Consider the following 11,224-nt stretch of genomic DNA (forward strand, 5'->3'; position numbering starts at 1 on the left):
AACATATGGTTTTAACTCCATAATACAAATATTAAAAATAATTTAGCATTATAATTTTATCAATCCGTTTGTTTGCTATAACTTTGTTAAAAATCATGGAACACTATGGAACAATGCTAACATAAATATGAATTTTATGAGATTTTTTTGTACACATGAAAAAATACAAAAAACATAATATCTTTACAAAGTTATGGAAAGCGAACAGATTGAAGAAGATATACACCCATCAAAACTTCAGCTCAAATTAGGAAGTAGCAAAAAGTTATTCATTTTTATTTTATTAAGATGAATAACCTAATGGTTGATCGACCGTCTATAAACGTTTTTTGTTTCTCATCTCATCGCAATTAAGTATTAACCACTTAGGTATTGCCAATATGTATCAGATACCCGTTAACTGTTGTTTCACTCTAACGACCTAGTAATTGACTACTGTCGAAAATTAATTATTTTATTTATAAAAAAAGGCTGTCTCTTGATTTTGACGAGCAATGGGTGAATTTTTATAATTTTTTACTAATAAAGAACGTTTTTGGTACAAATTTCAAATGTATTTTAAATTATAAATGTATTCAACAAACATTTAAAATTGTATTACAAATCTCTATTTTGTACAAAAAAACAATGACACATTAGTTTACAATAAATTTAGTATTTCTTACAACATCTGTTGCAGCGTAAACAAACGACAAATACTCGTTGGTATCATAAAGTTGCAAGTTTTAACTCTGGAATAACTTTAATATTGTTTTTTTAGATATATTGTTGTTTTTTTCGAAAACAAGTGGTTTTCCACAACGAGTTTTATAATACAAACAACTGGCTAAAAAATAATAAAAAACCAAGCAGTTTCTAACATATTCGCTTTAATGTTTTGGTCTTTGCGCGATAAAAAAATATGTTGTTATTTTATTCCACATAAGTAAATATGCAATATTTTTTTGGGTCGCACTATACGTACAAAATATGTACAATTGGGTAAAAAACCACTCTTTACGCATTTAATATGTAAATAGAATAAAACGAAAAACAACTACCTACTTCCAATATTTCCCATTTACATAGTTATATTGTTTTTGTCAATCGCGCCTTATAAAAGACACCCCAGATCGAATCAAATGCCACTGTTAATCCGATATTGGTATCGAAGACTTACTTCTGGTTCATCAAAGTGTTTGAAAGAAAAAAAACCATTATGCATTTCAAAATTGCTGTTGTCCTATGTGCGTTGTACTTCGTGACCATGACACAGGTTAGTATAAAACATAATCATAAAAATTATAATTTCAATAAAAAATAAAATGTCAGTAGTTAATACCATGTATTATTATTATTGTACTTATGGTATTTCATAGAGCGTCGGAGTCAATTTGGTACAAGTCCAACTGATTGTTGATTTAGTAAAAGAATCTGAAAACACTGTAGACGAAATTCCCCCTGAACAATTCATATCAAAGTTAGTAGAAATGGGCGTGGACAATGTGGAAGGTTGGAATTACGAAGCAGGTAATAAAGTGTCTTCTAAACATGGTTTCAACTTTACGATAGCAATTAAATTTTACCCCTACCCCCTCCCACATAAAAAAATCTTCCCAGCATTTACAACATTCTACAATTTAACGCACTCGTCTTGACTAGCCTGATTAAAATATATTTACAATTTTATTTTTAAATGTAGGTACGACAGACGGCCAAAAAACACAAAGTTTAATGGTATATCTAGCCAAAAACAATAAGACCGAAGACAGCTGGGAGGTAATAACGAAAAAATAAATATGGAAAATTCGTAACTAATATGATTTTCTTATTTTCTTACATGTTTTTCTACATAGTTCACAAGTCTATCATCGCAAGAAGTAATCGTTTACTTAAGCCTGTTCACATATCATGACAAACAAGGCCCCGTTGTTGATGGTCTAGTTAACCATAAGGAATTAGAAAATATCTTTAATGGTTTAAGATTAAATCGAGGCGAGATAGGAAATTTGGCGGTGTTTTTAAAAGGTGTTATTTAGTTAGAGAAGCAGTTATTTTAATTCCAATGATTGATAATTTAAATTAATATTTATAGATGACGAAACGGTTAATTTCGCGGAGTTCTTATTGGCCTTCTTGGGAATAAAATTTAGAGTAAGAATTTATGGTTTCGTTAAAGGCTTGATAAAATACACATATAGTTATGATTATGCCTGTCATACCATTTAACATGTCTAAAAAAAATATGTTTCGTAAATTTTTAGCGCATTATAGCATTAAAAAAAAAGTCAAACAACATCTGTACATTTAATATTTACTTGATTCAAATATTTGTTTATAGGGCATAGGTGAATTAAACAGAGGGCTAGACATGAGTCAGATTACATTTCTGAGCATTAACATACTACAAAACAAAAATAACGATTATATTGAATCCGAAAAAATAAAAGAGTTCATCAATTGGTTACCAATAATTTCTGGCGTTCATGATGCGTTGGAATTTGAACGCTTTCGTAAGAATATATTTTTGATATTATCTCGATGGTTGTTAAATTGTTCTTTGTAGAGTTGGCGAAATATTTTTTCATCAGCTGTACGAAGCAATAAGTATAAAATTATCTTTTACTTTATTGTAATGTTCTGTTATTTTTGTTTATATTGCAAAAAATTGCAATTTAATTTAGATTTATTTTTAATTTTCGATTTCTTTTTCTCAACTATGATTTAATGAGAATATTGTTTTATAAATTAAAAAATGTATTTAATATTTTGATCTTAGAAAAGTGGCCCTTAGAGATGCAAGAGCTGGTGGTTGTTTCATCAGAATACAACACAACGGCCGACAATAGGTAATATTAATAGTTTTATTACGATTACGTTTTGTATGCTTTTATCAGGACGCCCGCCCCCATTTATTGAAGTAGTAAAGCATAGGAAATTATCGGCCATGTCTTAACCCTTAAGTTTTAAGTTAATTTAGAGCTTCAACTATAGTTCACACTCATTGATACAGCAATGAGGATTGTTTATTGGCTATAGTTTTTTTGTTGCCAGGCTATCACATGTATTGGACTAATTTTTAATAATTTATTTAAAACAAATCTAAAAAACTTAATTTTTAAAAACGTTTAAAAGGGAAAACTATTGGATCCACCAAAAATCTGTAATGGATAAAATGCCTTTCTGTGAAAATTTGATGATGTCGATGCTATCACAGCCCATAGAGTATATTTTGCATAATCTAAATATGTGCTGCATGAATCACTTTGTTGATTTTTTAGAACGGAATCGTCATTTCTACCTCTGAAGTTAGAGGTTATGTATGGAGTTTCTCTTTACACGACAGAAGCCATGACGGTTTTCTCAGTGGGGATGAACTTGACATTATTGTCAAGTGTAAGGGATTCGAAGGATTTACTGTTTCAACTCTTATGGCCGGCGATACCAATGGTAATATTGCAAATTATAGCGTTAACAATACCGGCTTAATTATAATAAATAACTATTATGGTGAGGACGAGCATAGAGTACGATCTAGGCGGTTTTAAGTGTGCAAACCTTTTTACAAGTACTCTTATTAAAATAAATCATGAGAAACCGCAGATAATCGATAACTTTTCCTCGGTTAAAAAAAACAGAATGTTAGACTAAAGCTTATTACAAGAAGAAGAAAAAGTTGTATCTAATTATGAAAAAAATGTCCATTAGTTAATGGGCATGCGATTTATGAGTCAGATTTCTTAAGTTTTATATGATCTCTAGTGTTAATATTTTAAGAATACGGTAAATACATGTGATTCTGAAAAGTGTTGTCAGAAAATGATTGTTTAATCGGTCACATTAATTATGATATATTATAGTGGTCAAAATGTTGAAGTAGAACTAGAGACAAAAAAAAATAAACTTCTTAACTAAAAATATTTTACTTTTCAGAAGACGAAAAACTTGACATTTTGGAGATTTTCGCCTTGATAATTGAGAAGCAGTGAAAAGTTTTATGGTTTTTTTCTGAATTGAATATAATATTAAATGATTTACTTACGTATATTTTTTGGGAGTGCTTTCAATTATGGTTATACTTTCTATGTTTTATGATTTTTTTTGAAAACTGTATAATTTTACACATTTATGTTAATTATTTAATGATTTTAGTAAATGTACAACAACTTTAATCTATATTAATAAAATGAGATAAGATTTTTTTTTAATTTGATCGTGTCAACTCATTAAACGATTGAATAAAAAATGTAATACTGTACAAAATTATGTTTTTATTTCAAAATCATTATAAATACCCACCCATCTTAGACCATGCAAGCTGCCTTCTAGTTCTTGACTGCACGAAAAACAAGTGTGCATACAAAAAATGTCAAAACAGTGTTACAATATTTTAAAGTATATTAACGCGACGAATAGCTGTTATAAGTTATAGATTGGTGCAACTAGAAATTTTATTTATAAGGCCTAAACTAATACAAGCATTATCGCTTTTAAAAATGTATTATAATTTCAACAAAAATTATTTTAATTTATAAAGCAAATTTAAGGATTAAAAAACGACGGGCACGTGTTGGTCAAATACTTATATCACACTCTTAAATTATTAGTTTAGTAGACTGTGGTGTGTTTACAAATTAGCATCAAAGCGTTTATTTGAAAGTGATTTTATCACTTTTATTAAAATAATAACATATGTAATACAAATATTAAAAATAATTTAGCATTATAATTTCGTCAATCCGTTTGTTTGCTATAATTTTGTTAAACATTTTGGAACAATGCTAACATAAATATGAACTTTATGAGCCATTGTTTTTTTTTAGAAATAAAAAAATACAGGAAACCTAATATCTTTACAAAGTTATAGAAAGTGAACAGATTGAAGAAACTATAAAACAGTCAAAACTTCAGTTCAAACTAAGGAGTAGAAAAAAGTTATTCGTTTTTATTATTTTTTTTTATTAAGATGAATAACCTAATGGCTGATCGTCGGTCTATAATCGTTTTTTGTTTCCCATCTCATCGCAATAAACCACTTTGGTATTGCAAATATGTATCAGATCCCCCTTAACTGTTATTTCACTCTAACGACCTAGTAATTGACTACTGTCGAAAATTAATTCTTTTATTTATAAAAAAAAGTCTCTCCCTCAATTTGGAAGAGCAATGGATGTGTTTTAATAGTTTTTGGACTAATAAAGAGAACCTTTTTGGTACAAATTTAAAATGTATTTTAAATTATAAATGTATTCCAATTGCATTTAAAATAGTATTACAAATCTCTATTTTGTACAAAAATACAATGACACGTTAGTTTACAATAAGTACAGTATTTTTTACAACAACTGTGTTGCAATGTAAACAAACGACAAATACTCGTTGGTATCATAAAGTTGCAAGTCTTAACTCTGGAATAACTTTATTATTGTTTTTTTTATATGTTGTTGTTTTTTTTCGAAAACAAGTTGTTTTCCATAACGATTTTTTCGATGTAAACAACAGCCTAAAAAATAATAAAAAAACAAGCAGATTCTAACATATTCGCTATATTGTATTGGTCTGTGTGCGAGCAAATGATGTACAGCAAATAAAAAAAAATGTTGTTATTTTATTCCACATAAGTAAATATGCAATATTTTTTTATTGCAAATATGTATCAGATACCCGTTGACTGTTATTTCAAACTAACGACCTAGTCATTGGCTACAGTCAAAAATTAATTCTTTTATTTATAAAAAAAAAGTCTCTCTCTCGATTTTGAAAAGGAATGGGCGAATTTTTATCATTTTTGACTAATAAAGAGAACTTTTTTAGTACACATTTTAAATGTATTTTAAATTATAATTGTACTCAACTTGCATTTTAAATTGCAAGATAGATTGCATAGATTTTTACAACAACTGTTGCAGTGTAAACAAACAGCACAGTGTTTACAAATTAGCATCAAAGCGTTTATTTGATAGTGATTTCATCACTTTTATTAAATAATTTCTGTAGACTTGTGACCTCTTTGTCACCAAGACCTCTTTCTACAAATGAAAAAATACAGAAAACGTAATATCTCTACAAAGTTATAGAAAACGAACAGATTGAAGAATATATAATACCATAGCTATAAAAACCTAACTTAACCTATAACTCTTTTGGAAAAATATAAAAATTTAAAAAAAGTGTACCCATTAAGTTTTTTACGTTGACCATTGACAAAGGGACGACCTCTTAATTACCCAGCTCTAATTTTCCGAACCCTTAACTGTACTGATAAAAGTATATATAATTAGTGTGGTTTAGTAGGGACTGGCAAAATCATACTTCAACATTCAATGCCTTAAATTAATTAGCTCTAATTAGTAAATTTTTATTCATTAGATCAATTTGATACGTTTACTGGGTTTTTCCAAGGTGTTAGTTAGTTAAAAAAACAGTTAATTTAATTCTAATGATTGATCATTTCAATTAATATTTATAGATGACAGAACAGTTATTTCAATCAAATAATACTACATATATAAATAGTCTAAACCCTGATGATTGTCGTACTATCTCTCTCCTTCGGCTAAAATATAAATATATGTCAAAACCATTAAAATTCTGGGATTTTGTCAGGGAAAATAGGTCTAATAACTCTATCCCTAAAGTGGTCAAGCTAAATGGAATAAACAGTTCAAACAGTGTGGATTTAACCAATTTATTTTTCGAACATTTTATGTCTGTTTATTCAAACGTCAATGTTGACTATATTCCGCCTTCCACTCCAAATTTGTCCCACGACCTCCCAAATAATTGCTTCTTTGATTTATCTGATGTTATGAATGGCCTTGTCACACTGAAAAATAAAAAAATAGCTAAAAAATAATAAAAAACAAGCAGTTTCTTACATATTCGCTATATTGTTTTAATCTTTGTGCGATAAAAAAATATGTTGTTATTTTATTCCACATAAGTAAATATGCAATATTTTTTTGGGTCACACTATACGTACAACATATGTACAATTGGGTAAAAACACCACTCGTTACGCATTTAATATGTAAATAGAATAAACTACTTCTATTTTAATACTTCTTTTCAAATAGGAACATAATATGTTTTTAACTCCATTAATATGTAACATGAATATTTAAAATAGTTTAGCATTATAATTTCATAAATTTGTTTGTTTGCTATAAGTCTGTAAAACATTTTAATTTCCCGCAATTTCTTAGGTTGCCCAAAACGGAAACCGTAGCTCTCACTGTATTAAAGTGTTAGACAAAAACCGATTGTGCATAATTATCTTAACACATTTAAATGTATCGAGTTACCGTTGTTATCGACTATGGAACAATGCTAACATAAATATGAATTTTATGAGCTACTGTTTTTTTGTACAAATGAAAAAATACAGGAAACGTATTAAAGAAGATTATAAATCTGGCAACATCACACTTCAACATTCAATGCATTGAGTTAATTAGCTCTAATAAGTACATTTTTACTAATTAGATAAATTTAGTACATTTACTGGGTTTTTCCAAGATGTTATATTCAGTTAGAGAAACAGTTAATTTAATTCCAATGATTGATAATTTCAATTAATATTTATAGATGACAGAACAGTTATTTTCATCAAATAATATTATATGAAGATTTCATAACATTTTTTGTTCGGTATATTGTTTTAGTTTTTGTGCGATGTACAGCAAATAAAAAAATGTGTTGTTATTTTATTCCACATAAGTAAATATGCAATACTTTTTTGGGTCGCACTACACGTACAAAATATGTACAATTGTGTAAAAAAAACCACTCTTTACCCATTTAATATGTAAATAGAATAAAACGGAAAACAATACTAACTACCAATATTTCCCATTTACATGGTTAATCGCACCTTATAAAAGACCCCGGATCGAATCAAATTCCACTGTTAATCCGATATTGGTATCGAAGAATTACTTCTGGTTCAACAAAGTGTTTGAAAGAAAAAAAAACCATTATGCATTTCAAAATTGCTGTTGTCTTCTGTGCGTTGTATTTCGTGACCATGACACAGGTTAGTATAAAACATAATCATAAAAATTATAAATTCAATAAAAAATAAAATGGCAGTAGTTAATGTAGTTAAGTATTGTTTTTATGGTATTTTATAGAGCGTCGGAGTCACTAAGAATCAAGTCAAAGTAATTGTTGAGTTAGTAAAAGATTCCGAAAAAGATGAAGACAAAATTACCCCAGGAGAATTCCAAGCAAAGTTTGTAGAATTGGGAGTGAAGAATGTGGAAGATTGGAAATACGAAGAAGGTAATAAAATATCTTTCAAACAAAGTTTAACATTACGATTTTAATCAAATTTTACGCCTTCCCTCTCCCAATTAAAATAAAATTGCCACTAAAAATGTTTATGAATCTTTCCTGCATTTACAACATTTTTCAATTTAACGCACTCGTCTTGACTAGCCTGATTAAAAAATATTTACAATTTCATTTTTTAATGTAGGTACGACAGACGGCCAAAAAACACAAAGTGTAATGGTATATCTTGCCAAAAACAATAAGACCGAAGACAGCTGGGTGGTAATAACGAAAACAAAAGTATGGAAAAATTCGTGACTAATATGATTTTTTTATTTTCTTACATGTTTTTCCACATAGACCACAAATTTATCATCCCAAGAAGTAATAGTTTACCTAAGCATGTTCACATATCATGACAAACAAGGCCCCTCTTTGATGGTCTAGTTAACCCGGAGGAATTAAAAAATATCATTGAAGGTTTAAGATTAAATCGTGGCGAGAAAGAAAGTTTGGCGGGGATTTTCCAAGGTTTTATTTAGTTAGAGAAGCAGTTATTTTAATTCCAATGTATGATAATTTAAATTAATATTTATAGGTGACGAATCGGTTAATTTCGCGGAGTTCTTATTTGGCTTTTTGACAGTAAAAGAAAAGGTAAGAATTTACGGTTGCGTTAAAGGCTTGATACAATACACAAATAGTTCTGATTTTGCCTTGCATGGCATTTAACATGTATAAGAAAAATATATTTCGTAGATTTTTAGCGCATTATAGCACTTAAAAAAAAAGTCAAACTTCATTCGTACTTTTAATACTTACATGATTCAAATATTTGTTCATAGGGCATAGAAGAATTAGACCGAGGGCTAGACATGAATCAGCTTGAATTTCTGAGCAGTATAAAACTACAAATAAAAAATGACGATTACATTCAACCTGAAAAAATAACACAGGTCGTCGAAGGGTTACCAATAATTGTTGGCAAGCATGATGAATGGAAATTTGAACGCTTTCGTAAGAATATATATTTGATATTATCTCGATAGTTGTTATAATTTATTGTTCTTTTTTGAGTTGGCAAATTATTTTTTCATCAGCTATACGAAGCAAATAGTATAGAATTATCTTTTAATTTATTATAATGTTCTGTTATTTTTGTTTTTATAAATAAAATTGCAATTTAATTTAGATTTATTCGATTTTTTTTATTTTTGTTTTCAACTATGATTCAATGAGTATACATTTTAATAAATTAAAAAATGCATTTTTTATTTTGACCTTAGAAAAGTGGCCCTTAGAGATGCAAGAGCTGGTGGTTGTTTCAGCAGAATACAACACAACGGCCAACGATAAAGTAATATTAATAGTTTTATTACGTTTACGTTTTGTATGCTTTTATCAGGACACCCCCCCCCCCCCTTTATTTGAGTAGTAAAGCATAACAAATTATTGGCCAAGTCTAATTTAGAGCTTCAACTATAGTTCACACTCATTAATACAGCAATGAGGATTGTTTATTGGCTATAGTTTTCTTGTTGCCGGGCTATCACAGTAATTTGTTTAGAAAAATATTGCATATTTTTTCTTTACTACAGTTTTGCGCGAATCAAAACTACAGTCTTGACGATTTGGACTAATTTTTAATAATATATAATACATAATAAATACTTAAGCTTTAAAAATGTATAAAAGGAAAAACTGTAATGGACAATATGCTCTTCTATTTTCCTATGAAAATTTTGCTGAAGTCGATGCTAACACAGCCCATATTCTACATAATCTAAATATGTGCTACATGAATTACTTTGTTGATTTTTTAGAATGGAGTCGTCATTTCTACCTCTGAAGTTAGAGGTCATATATGGAGTTTCGCTGTTAGCGATACAAACCGTGATGGTTTTCTCAGTCGGAATGAACTTGACGATGGTGTCAAGTGCAAGGACTTCGAAAGAGATACTGTTGTATCTCTTATGAAAGGCGATAGAAATGGTATTATTGCAAGACATAGCGTTAACTAAATCGGCTTGATTTAATTAAATAACTACTATGGTGAGGACGAGCATAGAGTACGATCTAGGTGGTTTTAAGTATGCAGACAATTTTACAAGTGAACTTATTAAAATAAATCTCGAGAAACCGCAGATGATCGAACATTTTTCTAGGTAAAAAAAAAAAGAATGTTTGACTAAAGGTTATTAGAAGTAAAAAAAGTTGTATCTAATTATGAAAAAAATGTCCATTAGTAATGGGCATGCGATTTATGAGATAGATTTCTTGGGTGTTGATATGATCTCTAGTGTTAATTTATTAAGAATACGTCAAGTATATAATATTTCTTTAAATATGTCAGAAAAATATTGTTTATGTTTCCACATTAATTATGATATATTATAGTGGTCAAAATGTTGAAGTAGAACAAAATAAAATAAACTTCTTAACTAAAAATATATTCCTTTTTAGGCGACGACAAACTTGACATCTTGGAGATTTTCGCCTTGATATTTAAGACGCTTGAGGAGTAAAAAGTTTTGTGAGTTTTTTCTGAATTGAAAATATTATTTTTATTGATTTACTTACATATATTTTTTGGGGGTGCTTTAATTATGGATTATACTTTTTAAGTTTTACGATTCTTTTCAAAACTGTATAATTTTACACATGTATTTTAATTATTTAATAATTGTAGTAGTTGTACAACGATTTTAATCTATATTAATAAAATGAGATAATATTTTTTTTTAATTTGATAGTGTCAACTCATTAAACGATTGAATAAAAAATACAATATCGTACAAAATTATGTTTTTATTTCAAAATCATTAAAATTACCCATTCTAGACCATGCAAGCTGTCGTCTAGTTCTTGACAGCACAAAAAACAAGTGTGCATACAAAAAATGTCAAAACAGTGTTACAATATTTTAAAATTAATAACGCGATGAATCGCTGTTATAAGTTGTCTATATTTT

The 11,224-nt window shown here is 28.5% G+C and overlaps 1 protein-coding gene across 3 annotated transcripts; it reads left to right on the forward strand.

Moving 5' to 3' along the window:
- Window positions 1-1,146: 1,146 nt before the first annotated feature.
- LOC126838911 (uncharacterized) lies at window positions 1,147-10,973 on the forward strand. Of its 3 annotated transcripts, XM_050573693.1 has the most exons (9): window positions 1,147-1,255; window positions 1,359-1,509; window positions 1,682-1,758; window positions 1,836-2,007; window positions 2,075-2,133; window positions 2,321-2,492; window positions 9,540-9,610; window positions 10,077-10,245; window positions 10,717-10,973. In XM_050573693.1, the coding sequence occupies exons 1-9, from the start codon at window positions 1,199-1,201 to the stop codon at window positions 10,776-10,778; spliced, it is 990 nt and encodes a 329-aa protein (XP_050429650.1). In that variant the 5' UTR covers window positions 1,147-1,198; the 3' UTR covers window positions 10,779-10,973. The 3 variants fall into 3 exon arrangements, 1 of the variants encoding a protein (XP_050429650.1); XR_007685743.1 differs by lacking the exons at window positions 1,147-1,255; window positions 1,359-1,509; window positions 1,682-1,758; ... (2 more) ...; window positions 2,321-2,492; window positions 10,717-10,973 and adding exons at window positions 7,893-8,014; window positions 8,112-8,262; window positions 8,459-8,553; ... (1 more) ...; window positions 8,852-8,910; window positions 9,099-9,270 and having other exon boundaries at window positions 10,077-10,123; XR_007685742.1 differs by lacking the exons at window positions 1,147-1,255; window positions 1,359-1,509; window positions 1,682-1,758; ... (2 more) ...; window positions 2,321-2,492; window positions 10,717-10,973 and adding exons at window positions 7,893-8,014; window positions 8,112-8,262; window positions 8,459-8,535; ... (1 more) ...; window positions 8,852-8,910; window positions 9,099-9,270 and having other exon boundaries at window positions 10,077-10,123.
- The last annotated feature ends 251 nt before the right edge of the window (window positions 10,974-11,224 follow it).

Source organism: Adelges cooleyi, unplaced genomic scaffold (genome assembly GCF_023614345.1).
Source record: "Adelges cooleyi isolate 19-005CV unplaced genomic scaffold, UGA_ACOO_1.1 ACOO_flye_CR_arks_rails_tigmint_CR_PRNA_30, whole genome shotgun sequence".
NCBI classification, from domain to species: domain Eukaryota; kingdom Metazoa; phylum Arthropoda; class Insecta; order Hemiptera; family Adelgidae; genus Adelges; species Adelges cooleyi.